The 14,902-nt window shown below is 28.4% G+C and overlaps 1 protein-coding gene across 1 annotated transcript in view; it reads left to right on the forward strand.

Annotated features, from left to right (window-relative positions):
- The window catches only part of LOC129966864 (ankyrin repeat and SOCS box protein 3-like), a 38,290-nt gene that overhangs the window by 10,325 nt on the left and 13,063 nt on the right, over positions 1–14,902 (forward strand). The window contains exons 5-6 of the mRNA XM_056081465.1: positions 5,494–5,671; positions 7,764–7,883. Coding sequence (XP_055937440.1) covers positions 5,494–5,671; positions 7,764–7,883 — 298 coding nt within the window. The remainder of the gene's footprint in view (positions 1–5,493; positions 5,672–7,763; positions 7,884–14,902) is intronic.

Below are 14,902 nucleotides of genomic sequence, written 5' to 3' on the forward strand. Positions count from 1 at the left end.
TCCTGAGGAATATTGCTTTTTATATATTTTCTATTAAATCTCCTTTGCTTAGCTTTGATATTCATAATTCCCTTGGAAAGTATTTTTAAGCATCAAATTGTGCTACACTTAAGAGATATGTTATTTTAATAATTCAACACTTATTCCATTTATTATGTTGATGAATCTTTGTGTTGCAGTAAAATCCTTTGGCATCATAGTATTATTAAAAATATATCATTATCCAAATGTATTGTGTATCTTTTAACTTTTACAGTACTGTCACTTCATTTCCTTATTCATCATGCAAATTATATAGTTGTTAAACATAGCTTTCAACTGTGGAAAAAAAATCACACATATATTTGATGAAACAATGTCAGTGGTTAGAATTTCAGTGGAACAATAAAATATATTGTTGAAAATTTAGCAAAAATATATTTTTAGAAAATTATTAAAAAGGCCAAGAAAAATTTGCATTGCAGTTGCATTAATATCATTAAAGACTAACATTCTAAATTAAAATGAAGAAAAATCAGCCTTATGGGATAATATTTTTTGAAAATGCCACAGAAAAATGCCAAAATCTTGCTTAATTTTTATTAATTATCATTTCAAAAAATTTTTTCCGAAATGCACCTTTTCAAGTATAAAAGTGTATCACTGAAAAATTTGGTGTCTCTAGGTCAAATAGTCTATCCTGTAAAATAACAATACAAAGATACATGGACACAGATTGTAAGGATTAATACTTTTAATTAAAATAAGGCCATGTACAAATCTATAACATTCTTGAAGCATATTGCTATATGCATTTCTTGGAATCTCAATGAACGTATAAATAAGCATGCTTTCTAAAATGTTATTTATATTCTTATTTTAATGAAAATATTTTTTATTTGATCCAAATTATTTTATTTCATTCTAGTTCATACTATTTTAGGCCTAGCGATAAAAAAAAAGTTTCTTTAATCTATAATAAAATACTCAAAATCCAATGTTTTAATTTTGAGTCCTAATATAATGGTAGTGGTGGTTAACGAAAAAAAAAAATCCAAAATCTATAGTCAGAAATTACGTCTAAAGTAAATGTATTCTGAAGTGAAATGTTTATTGGCACATTTTAAAAAGTATCAAACAGTGCAATAAAGTTTATAATAATGCAATAAATGCTAACACATTTGTGGAGTGAAATAAAATTTTAGTCAATGAACTTAAGATGAAAATTCAACAGGAAAAAGTTTATGATGGCCAGCTGAGAGCATTAAGATTTTTAAAGTACTAATGTACAAGACAAAATTATACCAAAAAGATTTTTACACTACAATTTCCAACTACAATGTTTATGTGTAGATTATTGCATGTGCTTATTAAACTGTTTGTTTTTATTTTATGTGATAAAAGCAAAAATGAAAATGTCTGAAGGAAGCAATTTAGTGTTGGCAAAAGTTTGTGAATGATTTATGTGATTAAACTAGGAAATAAATTTTACATCTTGATAAAAAAAATGGAATTGATACAAATTTAAATTTAATTTTTTGGAAAATATTGATTCAAAGTCAGCAGGAAATAGTAAGATATTAAAATTGATATCACTATAAAATTAATGTTCTAAATTTCAAGATAAAGTCAAAAAAATTTTTGTGTGCTGATTTGTTCTAAAATTATGGCAGAAAAATATAAAAACATTTTATTTTCATTCATTTCCTTTAAAGGGGTGCAGAAACTTTTTAAAACTACCATTAATCAATCTTTCTCAGTGACAAAGAACATTTATACTTAATTTCATTTTGATCTATCAGACGTAATGTATAAAGTTCAAACAATCAGTCTTTCAATTTATATATATATATGTTAACAATAATATCTAAAAAATAATTTGAAATTCTGTAATATCTCCAATTTGTTTTAAAGAGTACCCTAACTGAGTGTACAAACAATGATGTCAAAAATCAGCTTGAAATTCACTTGCTTCATTATAAAAATATACTGTTCCAAAAATCTTAAGTAAAGCTGATTTCACTCTTAAAATACTATTACTGTTTTCATTGCTTAATAATATTATTTTCATTAAAAAATTAAATTTGGGGAACAATTAGAATTATCAACACATAGGATTAACAGATGGTTTATCTACTAATTTCAGACAACTCTTACTTTAAATCCTTCCAAGAACCCCACTGAATAATGGATAACAATGGCAACAAAATTAATAAAGATGCAAAAGATTAATGGCAAATAAATGTTGGAAATTCAAAAGGGTTCTATTAATTGAAGTAGAAATGTGATTCAGATAGCAAGTTTGGCATCATTTTCAATATTAAGCTCATTTGCTTAATATCAGTGAAATCAAAACTCAAAGAAGAATGGATATTTTATGTGGACCTGAGTGCCAGATAGTGAAAGATATCATTGTAATTAAAATAAAATTGTGTAAAATAGTTGTTCCCTTTTTCTTAAGTCTTAAAGTATTAAATCAAACTCATGAATGATGTGGTCATCCTGAAGTTCAAAAAATGTTTAATTTGATTACTCATCAATATTATCGAATTTGTTAAACATTGTACTATATGCCAATTTACTAAGGCAAAAAAAGATTGAAAAAAAAAATGTAGTTTTCTACAAACAATTTTGTTATTACAACAAATATCCCCCATGACTAAAGCATGTGTTGTTAGGTGCATTTATTTGCATGTACTGTTTGATGTTTTTAGCTACTATAATTGCTGTTTATACATATAGCAGCAAGGCATGTTTAGACTTTTGCATAAAAGAAATTTAAATTTTAGAACTTATATCAATATTTTAAATCAATCCAAATTCTAATTCTTGAGAAATTATTAACATATAGAAGTGCTATATTTACTTCTAGATTCAAAAAATTACTATTACATTTTCTTTTTAAGATTGAAAAATTGTTAAGATGATCTTATAAACTTTGTAAAGATATCATATTTTAATTTCAGCTCATACTTTTCATTTTTTTTTTAATTACACCCAGTCACCCCATTACCACAAAACTAAGTTGTATAAGCAAGGATTATTTTGGGTGGTTGTTATGCTCATCCTTTTCAAATTATGTTAATGGAGCTTGTTATTAATGGAGTCATTATGTTAATGGAGCTTGTTATTTGGCTTTGCAAAGAACGATAGGCTTTCATAACAAAGTAGGAAAATGATGATCCATTTATTGTGAAAGAAAAAAAGAAATTAAATTTTGTTTATAGAGAATTTTGTCATCCCTATACTAGAAAATTAAGTCCTTCTTTTTATTTCCCATATGAAATTATTATACAATGTTCTAAAGTAACTTATGAAATTAATAAACCAAATTCTTTGTCCAAACAATCCACCCAAATTCTACATGTATACAATCTCTTCCATTCTTCAGAAAATCAGTGTATGAAGAAATAAAATCAACATCTTGAAAGGCTATTCAAATTTACTATTTTCTCCTCTTTAAGAATTAACCTATTGAAAATTATTTCTCCTAGAAGGCCTGATTTTTGCTTGTCTTTGTATCATTTTTGGGACTTTGTATCATGTGACAAGACTTAGCTTTATTAATTAGCTCCTCTATTGTATGCTATTGTAATTTGCTTACTGCATTGTCTTTCTTTGGGAAAATGCGTGGGAGGAAACACAACATCCATGTCTGTTTTGCCTTGAGAAATGGACAATTCCTATTCTATGAACAATTTTCAAGAATAACTATGTTTTTATCACTGGTGTGAAGCCAAAAAATGTCATTAATATATTTATCCAAACTATTTCTCTCCCTCTCTCTCTTTTGGAAATATATTGTCTTTTTATATATTTGGATACTTTTTTATATTTTACTGTAATATATTTATATTTTTATATATTTTTGTTGATATTTAATTTTCTTTTACATGCAAAAATTTTTCAAGAACTTTTTCAAATTAAATACTGAATGAAAAGTTTTGCAAGCTGTGAAACTTAATATAGTCACTATTTTTCAATTATGCGGAATAACAACTTTCTTATAAAATGTAATGCAATTATCTTGTAACATATCTGATTATATTATACAATTATTATTATTTAAATCAAAATGTGTAATAATCTCTTTTTGCTTATATCCTATTGTTTCTCCCTGTTACTTTTTCCATAATCAGAGTGGATGTGGCATGGAGTTGGGCAAGGAGTGTAAATTCATAGAATAAATTCATTTGTATTTAAAAGAAAAGTAGATTCTAATGAGCTCTTTCTCCCAAGATTTTTAAAAATTAAAATGATTTCAATAAAATGAGCAAAAATTAAAAACTTGCTCGCTTGGTTATTTTATGTGTTAAACAGAATAAATTATAACTTTTTTGCATGAAAAACCGGGAATGGAGATTTCAAATCTTCCGGATTTATGTGAAAAGAAATGCAGTGGAATCGTCCTTAAATAGCATAATTCATTCTCAAATCTTACTCGTAATGTGAAACATTTTAGAAGCAAAACAGATGAGAAGCATTTTGAAGTATGATTTTTATTTACAAAATTCATACATTCCTCAAGACATTTGATTAGGAACATTTGATTTACTTGACTTGCTATATCACTTTTTTGATGCCTTAAAAAAAAACTGATGAGTCTCAAAAGACTTTTCCTAACTTATCAAATGTCCCTGTCCTTGGTCTTGCTTGGAATATCAAGAGTGATATATTTACAGTTAAAATTCGAAATGAAATGGTATGTGAAGTCACGAAAGTAACAAAGAGAATCTTGGTATGAAAAAAAAAAAAAGACGTAGGCTTGAAATCAAGACTGTTAAAAGCTTAATTCTTTAATTACTGACTTTAATTTTGAGTTTTAAAGCTCAAACTCAGAAAGTGGGAGTGTCGCAGACACAATTTAATTTTAATAACTCAATTTAACTATTTCTTGTGAAAACGTAATTTAAGGAGATTCTTTCAGAACTCTTTTTTTTTAAATATTAGTTTCATTAAAATTCTTTTCTTACAATTATGAGCATTATTTTGTCATACAAGCGAATTTGCCTAGTTTCTTATCAATTTTGCAGAATAAAAGAATCTGATGTTCCAGCAATTCAGTAATTAGAGAAGTTTTATAATAATTTATGGATACTAAATACTGATGTTACAATACGAAAGCATACTTTCACTAGGAATTTATCCATTATTATATATGCAAAATAATATCACTATTATATATGTAAATATCATTTAATTAATATTACTTTAGTTTCTATAAATTTGTAAATTTTTGAAATTTATTGTATAAGGCTGATCTGGATATAATTATAAAATCAAAATTTATATCATTATTGTTTTTTAAAAATTTGGACCTGTGAAAATTAAATTGTTGTTCTAAATGTTTTTTAATAATTGATTTAGATTGATTTGATTATATAATATTTTCAAGAACTAAATATGTAATTTAGTAAAAAATGGATAAGGTTTTGTGTTTTAAAGAGCATCACCCAGTATATTTAATTCAGTTTGTGAAAGTAATGAAAATATGATCAATTTTATTTCATGTAGATCAAGAAAATGTGGTGAACATTGGTGCTGAGGATTGGGCCACTCCATTAATGATAGCTGCTCAGCGAGGTTTTGTAAATTGTGTTAAAATTCTCATCGATTATGGTGCAGACCCTGATTTGAAAACATCAGATAATGCTACAGCATTACATTTGGCAGTTCAAGGTGATAATAAAGCGTAAGTGAAGTAATTATTTTATGTATCTTTCTATGTTTTATCATCAGTGGGGAAAAAAAGGTTATCTAAAGCAACCAAGAAAATAATTTAGATTTGTAGGCCATGTGCAAATGATTAAAAAGCAAATATAAAAAGGGTTCTAGAATTCTAAATCTAAGAGATGTTGCAAATTTTCTTTTCTACTTTTCTAAAAGCAACATAAAAACACATGTTGGTGTATTTTTAGAAAATAATAAATTATAATTAAAAAATAAAGTCAAAACAAAGCAAAAAATGTATATATTTAAAAATGGCAGATTATGCATTTTTTTCCTCTCAAAAATCCTGTTAATTGTTTTGAAAATTGCATTAAGAAATCGGGCTGCCAACATTAATAAATAAAAAAAAGTCAATTTTAATTCTAGAATAACTAATAAAATTTATAGAATTAATATTCATTAAATTTTTCGTCTGAAGATTTACTGTGAAATATACATAAATAATGTAGGAGACAAATTAAAAAGAATGGTGCAATGCATTTATTTTTCAGTTTTGCATCAGTACTACCTTAATTTCATTACTTGAAAAAAGTCTGTGATTTACTTTCAGTATATTTAAATATAAGATTCAATGTTCTATCCATGCACTACCTTAATTTCATTACTTGAAAAAAGTCTTGATCCTGTGATTTACTTTCAGTATATTTAAATATAAGATTCAATGTTCTATCCATCAAATGATTTTGAATTTTAAAAAGCAGCAAATCTTATTTGAGTCCAAGGTAATGAAAGGGTTTTAAAGCATCTGTTTTTGTTAAGAAACAGCCAGATGTCAAGAGTTCACCTATCTTTATCAGGCCCAAATTAACCAGCATTTCATAATAAAAGTAAATTAATTTGCAGTTAAATCAAGGTAATATTTTAATATTGCTTTGATAGAAATCAAATTCAGGTTTGCAGATATTTATTAAAATACCATAATTTGTTAAACTCAGTTACAAAATTATAAGAGGAATATTGTTTAGTTTTTCTGAAATTTTACTGAAAAAAATATATATAATTTTCAAATCATCATATCTTTACTTACTATTTCACTCCTTACTATTCACTTATATTAAAATCATGATATTTAATATAAATTTCTTATCTTATATATTTATTTACAAATTTATATATATATATATATATATATATATATATATATATATATATATATATATATATATATATATATATATATATATATATATATATATATATATATACACACACACTAGCTGCCTTTGATGATCAGCTGGCTCAGCTTGAATATTGGTCCTATATATTTCAATTAAATCATTTATACTTGATGTCTATGATTGCCCAAAGAAAAAATTTCCAAGCATTGAATTTTTGCAGACATATAAAGTGTATTATTTTAATAGTCTGGCATATATTCTATTCATTGTGTATATGAATATTCTAATGGAGTCCAGTTCTATATGTTGTTGAAGTGGCTATTAAAAAAATGTTACCAATGCTACCTTACTTTTACAGTACTTTAACGACACTTTTTTAATCCTTATGTAAATCATACAGATATTAAATAAAATTCACCTACCTTCATTTTTGAGATGCAAAGAAAAAAAAATCAGATGATTCATTATTTAAAGAAGAAACGAAAGTGGTTTGAATTTCAATTGAACAATGAAATTTATTATTGAGAATTATGATTATATATATTATATATAATTGCTGAAATTTTGGAAAATTGGCATGACAATTAAATTGCTGTCATTGAAAAAAGGTTTGACATTTTAAAATGAAGTAAAAATCTATTTTGGGCAATCATAATATCTAGAATTATCATGGAAGAATGCTAAAATGTTGCTTCATTTTCACTAAATTGGCATTTTAAAGCAACTTCTGTAAGGTAAATGTTCCCCCCTTCCAAAATATATATTGTTAAATTCAGAAGCTCTCGGTCTAACAGCCTCTCTAATAATGCCGATACACATATTCTTCTTTATTTCTTGTATAGATAAACATTTCTGTTTGAAGATTTTATATAAGTTTTATTTACAATATGAATGCGAAGGATTTTGGATGCATGAGTTTTACTCTCTGTGTCCCAGGTGCTTAGAGATTTTGCTAGAAAAGATGAGCCTGGAGCCTCTCATCAAAGCTTTTCATCCTTCTACCTATGAAGACATCGATATGATATGTCCTGTGCACCTCGCTGTGGAATGGGGCAGGTACGTTTCATTATTATTTATTTATTTTTATTTATTCATGTCATTTTTTTCCCCAATGATTTCCTGTGTGTAATATTACAAAATTCCATTTCTGTTGCTTGACAGTATTGTTTTAATATTATTTTTAAAGTGTATGTGGGATTCTTATGATTATTATTTATTGTATTACTAGCCACCTTTGGCGACCAGTCGGGTCGCCCATCTTAATGTTCGTTTAAATTTTAATAATTAACTATTTGACGCCATTCCTACTTTAATAGATTCTTCATCAAAATATTTTAAAACTTCAAATTTTGATAGTCATATAATAATTCACTCATAATATTATAAAGGCCTTCAGTCATAACGTAATATGTATCTCTCTAAGTTTCTGTTAGCTCCCGTAGAATTTATACTTTAAAATAAAGTGGAAAGGATGAATCTTCAATGAATATAATAATATTTTTTACTGAAACAAAGCATTTTTTTATAATATGATTACTGAAAACAGAGTCACTGACCGTTTAAACCTTATGGGCACTAAAGAATATCTTTCTTAATTTATGTCATATCTCTAGAATGTGTCAACAAAATTTTCTAAGATTCATCATGACCAGATCGCTTAATTAACAATGTTTAAATTTAAATGCATCAAACACTAAGAAAATAAACAGAATTGTTTAAAATAATCGGTCGAAAACAGGTTTAAAAAAACTACTTAAAAAACGATGCGCTTTAAACTATAAGCACATATAAAATATATATAACGGATTAATCCTAGTATCCGTTACGAGGACGATTTGGCGAGATTTGGGAGTGCGATAAAGTTTGCAATCTGTAGTTATTTACTATTACTTTTTACAACCTTATACCTACATTTATTCGGAAACACGTCATTTCGGCGTTGGCAACAGTTTGGCGACAAGCACCAACGAGTCATTTAAGCGTTGGCGGGATTTTTCAAAATTGCGCCAATCGTGTAACGGATACTAGGATTTGACCTATATAACTAACATAAATACAATTTAATTACAAAAGCATGCAACTAACCTAAAAATATTTTAAATCAAGAATCATCCGTTGATAATATTGTCAACAATCAGAACACAATGCGAATGCTTGAATTTTCAACGCCAGTTACGGTAACGCAAATGCGTGAATTTTGGTTGGGGTAACTTAAGTTGGCGGTAACTTAATGCAGATTAGAAATTTTTAATTTCCTTTATTCTGTGTTAATTTCCTTTATTCTGTCTTAATTTCCTTTATTCTGTGTTATTTTAATTCAAAAGTACTTCAGAATGAATTTGAAAGATCGATTAATTAACAATGTTTAATTTTAAATGCATAAAACATTAAGAAAATAAACAGAATCGTTTGAAATAATCGGCCGAAAAATGTTAATTCTAACCTCATTACTGTTGGGGAAAAAAAACTGAAGTTACTCATTTGGCGGTGGAGAAAATAGAAAATTTTTTGGCGGGAAAGTTAGTTTTTAATTAATAATTAAAATTCTAATTAAAAATTCAAAAAAGGGAACCCAGGTGCACATTCCCGACCTCTAAGGTATACATGTACCAAATTTGGTAGCTATAGGTCAAACGGTCTGGCCTATAGAGCGCCAACACACACACACACACACACACACACATTGAGCTTTATATAAGTACTAGCCGCCTTTGGCGACCAGCCGGTTCACCAGTATTACCGCTCGCTACAATTTTCAATTAAATATTTTAAGTAACTTGTCTCTTAATAGCTTCTCAAACAAAACATTTTTAATCTTCAAATTTTGATAGTCATACCAAACTTATACTGTTGTTTAGGTCGTTTCGTTCAATTTACTGTATATATATTTTACTAATTAGTTGTCATTTCCGGTAAAACTTCAACTTTAATTTAAAGTGGAAATGCTGAAATTGCAATTAATGTAAAGATATTTTTTAATGAAACCAAGCATTTTATTTTATTTATCATTTTTGTTGTTATTTATTTATTATTATTATTATTGAATATGAGTACTGCAAACAGAATCGTTCGGTATTGAAGTCTTATGTGAACTACAAAATATTTTTCATAATTTGCGTGATATCTCAAAGAATAACTCAACAAAAATTTCTCAGATTCAGCATAAAATTCAGTTTTTAGTTTTGCTTTCAAAAGGATTGAAATGAAATCAATAATAATATTTTGTTCCGGCCTATAAATATATTTCAAAAATTATGAAGTCTAAATTTTATGCAGTAAGGTATCATATTCTGAGAAATATTCTGGACACACCAAATTTTAAATAAATGAATGAATGTTTCTATTTTCAACGATCAACTAAGACTTATTTGTGAAGTTTTGAATGTTAAAAATTTAGAAAAACTCAACATTTTCATAATCTTAGGCCAATTAATCTTGAGAAACCTGCGCGCTGATTGACAATCGATGGAAAATCTAAAATTATCCTTTTTTTTTTTTTTTTTTTTTTTTTTGAATAGTGATATTTAAATTTTTATAAATCAGTCAGTTTAAGTGATTGATTTTGTTGATTGGAAATTAATTCTTTATTTAAAATATTACTGTTTCAAAAACATTTTGTTAAACGTGATTTCCATAGCAGAAGCTTTATGTAAAATCAAAAATTCGTTATATATTAGAGTATTTATTGGATCAAGTTACATAAAATATAATCATTTTCCATTTAGACCATTTTAGCAGATCTGTATCTATTACTAAAGGTTTACAAATTAGCAGTCTGGCCCTGATTTGAATAGATATCCTGTTCATATTAAACAAAACTTGCCTTAAAATAAAACTGATTTATTGGATTAATAATATAGAGAGTGTAAAAGATCATAAAATAATTTTTCTTGAATTTATTTTTTAGAAAAAAATAATGTTTCATATTTGTTTCATTTCCTACAGACACGTGACGAAAATCATATTTTTGCAGATTTCATTTCCAAAAAGATTTAATTTATTTTTAAATGGAGCTTTAATCGATGTGATGGCAACACTTTGAAAAAAGCTAATTTTTTCCCATGAATGCGAAACGTGCTCGTGCAGCTTAAATTTTATTTTTATTTTGTACGAAAAAAATTGTTGAAAAATATAGTTAAAATATTTATTTAAAAATTCATTAAAAATAGAAATTTAATTTTAAGGTTAAAACTTTGGTATCATTTAAAAGATAAATTTTAGATCTTTAACTTGATGTAAAAAAATTTTTTGTGCGGTAATATTTTAGGAAGTTATAGCAGAAACACGCTAAAATTTCGCTTATTTTTTAAATAAATAAAATTTTAATTAAAAATTCGAAAAAATAACCCCGAGGTGCACATTCCCGGCCGTGGTCGAACGGTCTGGCCTGTAGAGCGCCAACACACACACACACACACACACACACACACACACACACATTGAGCTTTATTATAAGTATAGATAGATTACCTTCAAATAATTTTTCCACAGAAAAACATGCAAAAACAATATTTTGAAAAGTATTGTTAAAATTTGGATGTGTTGATGAATTGAATAAAGATGACAGAAATCGGAATTGATTTACATTTGTTACATCAAGCGATTGGCTTATTGGTTTTCCGCATCTTCCGTTTTAAACTGACATGGTTTCAAGCATTTTTTAGCATTCCTTCCAAATTTATGGTGGTACCAACAAAATTTATATCGATTTGATCTGGATTTCCATCTAGGTCGTCTTCCATATTCTCTGGATTAGCTGTGTGTTCTAGTATTTCGAGATAATTCATCATTTTTTTTTTTTTTTTTGTTAATACAGCTATATTTGCTTGTAATTCTTCTAATTTAAGCCGGTCGACTGAAGAAATTGATTTTGACAATGAGCCAATTTCGTTACTTGGTATAGTTCAGAAGTGCTGTAAACCGCAATAATTTTATCAGCCATCTCTGCAATATTATCAATAGTATTTTTGCTTATTGATAAAATATCTTGGGTTTGCTGTGGAAGCCTTTGTAGCCACAAAGATCTAATAACTTCATCCGAAATAGAATTTCCTGAAAGCTTTTCATTTTCCTTAAGAGATCGGAAGGCCGTTTGTCACCAAGTTCCATATCAGTCAAGAGTTGTTTTTTTTTAATCTCAATTCCTCGGTATCAGTTAATCTGTTTAACAAAGCTGTTTTTAAAGTTTCATATTTATTATCTGTAGGAGGCTCGGGCAAAATATCAACCACAAAATCTTAAACAATTTCGTCTAAAGCAGCGATGACAATATTGTATTTAGTTGAATTTTGAGAAATACCGCTGTTTGCGAACTGTGCTTCAAGCTGTAAACACCACAGTTTTGGCTTGTTTCTCCAAAAATTTGGCGGCTTGGTTGCAACTTGACTGACTTCATCATTTGGAATATCGAGATTAAATACTGGTGACTTTTCTTCCATTATAGACATTTTAAATTACTTTAACGAACGTACCTTAATTTCTGATCACTTGTACAGAATTCTAGACATCTATATTGCTAACGGTTGAATTTTCAAGACTGTAGTTCAAAGACAGAGGTCACCAATATATGGTATGACTAAAGCGAAACTGAAGAAGTCATGCCTTAAATGTGTTCTTGTTAAAATAATTCAAGGTTGAACCGGAGTTTAACCCCCTTCTTCGCCAAATTACGATAACGCAGAGGTGGCGTTAGCAGGGGGGCAATTGCCCCCTGTCGGCAACCGCTTGCCCCCCCCCGTCGGCGAAAGATTGAGAGTTTCGTCGGCAAAATTTTTCACTACTTCAAAAAAGCACACATTCTCGAATATGAAAATTTAAAAACCATCTTAAAATTAATTGTAAACAATTAAGTAGTTGTTAAAGTGGTTTGATTATGTTTGGTAAAATAATCAATAGGGTGGCAGGTCAATAAGATGCCGCATTTTGAGGACGATTTTTGATCGCCTGACTATGAATGAAATTTGATAGATGTTGAAGTTAAATTCACAGATTTGCAGGCTTTTGATTGAATGTCGTTCATCAAGCTTCTAATTAGCATTACTTTTGGCAGTATATCCGACAGGGTGAATAAGTTATCTCATTCTGCCGACTATGAACTGAATACGATGGAAGTTCGCTAATTTTCAGACATCTTGTGTAAATGTTCATTCGTCTAATAATTTGCGTTACTTTTGGCAGAATAACCGACAACGTGTCAAGTGAGTAAGAAGTCACATTTTTGCCTATTTATATTTGTCTTTCGGCTAAGATGTTATCTTAAGTTATGAGAAAAAAATTTTTATCGAGTACTTCGATTATTTGCAAGTGGAATTATTAGGGAAAAATACTTTTATATTTCACAAGATATAAGGCCGGCTTCCTCGCATAGGGGTAGCGCGTCTTCCCCGTGACCTGGGCGTCCTGGGTTCGAGTTCCGGATCGGGCATGGTTGTTCATCTGTTCTACCTGCGAGATGTGTGAATGTGCCCCCCTCTAAAAAGGGGTTGTACAAGCGATTGTGATGCGTGAGTAGCTAAGACATACTCTTGGCCCTAGTTAGCGCTACTAAAACAAGAGACGCTCCCTTGGCTTAAAATCGCTGACTTCGTCAGCGAGCTTGTCCGTGGCAAGTGCCATTATAAACATGAATAGGGCGATAGTTCTCTCTAATTCGGAATTCAATGAATCATTTTAGATTATAAAATGAATCTTTTTTTTATCTAATTGTTATTTCTTCGATGATGAATTGGTAAATTTATTTTATTTTACTTCACTGAGAATTCTCTGATTAAAATTTAGTTTATGGTTAAACTAAATTTAATAAACACGCTTTTCTCTCGCTACTCTTGTGTTTTATGCATGCTAAGAAGAGTTAGGTTGCTGTAACCAGGTTATGTGAATTCATTATAAATTACTGGAATAAGTAAATTTTATTATAGTAAATTATTTCACAGTAAAATATCTTTTTTATGCAATCTAATTTACTGGCTACAATTATTAAAGAAATATTACCGACTGAAATGACGACAAAAAATAAATATATATGTTATGGTAGCTTTTTAGCTAAGCTAAGAGCTTATCCAAGTATGTACTAAATTTGTTAAATAAATTACTACCTAAATTCTTCGGATTCTGCATTCAGTATTATAACTATGTAATCAGAAAAAGTATTTTTTAAAAACTTCTTTTACTTTTTTTAATAAATACTTTTTACAGTAAAATCTATATAATTTCTGGTGCTTCTAAATTTTTAATAGACTTTAAATAAAGATATCTTGATAAAATGATAATGTCTTGATTAAAATATTTATTCATAGAATATTCATATATGGTATATTAATATCTTGACATTTGAAAGCTGAAAACGCAAGGTCAGTGTGTGTGGTGAAAACTTTTCCTTTCTTTCTCCAAAGGCAGTGATAATGCGTGAAAAAGGGGAAAAAACTTCTTTTTTGTTCTTTCCTTATTGCGAGTTATGACTCATTCCCCCGGTTCTCGGACATTCTCTTCTGGATTCTTTTCGGCAAGTAGGCGCGGCAGAAAAAAAAGGGAGAGACTTCGTTCGAACAGATGTGCGATCACATGACTCTGGGTTCAAAGGTCATATCTCTCCTGGCGTGGCGCCAATAAGTAGAGAAGGGGGATTTTTCGCCGTATTAAATATTTGTCATTGATCGCTTCGCAACTTTTTATTCTCAGCTGTGTAAAATTTTCGTTTCATTTATTGATGCACGTGTAAATTTTTCGTTTCGTTTATTGAAATATTTTTTTATTTATGTACGCAAGAGAATTTCACTATGAAATTTCTCGATATAAATAGTGATATTATACAATTAGAAGAAGGTGTCCGGAATGCATTTAGGTGGAATTGGATTGAACGGAGAGATGGTAATGGGTATACCATCGGCACATGGTGCAAGAAAATAAATGTTGCTGGACAAGCATATTGTGTTTTTTGTAACTCACTGCTGAAGTATGGTGGGGAAAGATACAAGGCTTTCACAAATCATTCTAAAACTGTGACGCACATAAAATATTCAAAGTGCATTTGACATTCAATGACTTTAAGTAATTATGCTAATTCAAAAAATACTGAT

The sequence above is a fragment of the Argiope bruennichi genome, chromosome 4 (assembly GCF_947563725.1).
Source record: "Argiope bruennichi chromosome 4, qqArgBrue1.1, whole genome shotgun sequence".
Classification (NCBI taxonomy): Eukaryota; Metazoa; Arthropoda; class Arachnida; order Araneae; family Araneidae; genus Argiope; species Argiope bruennichi.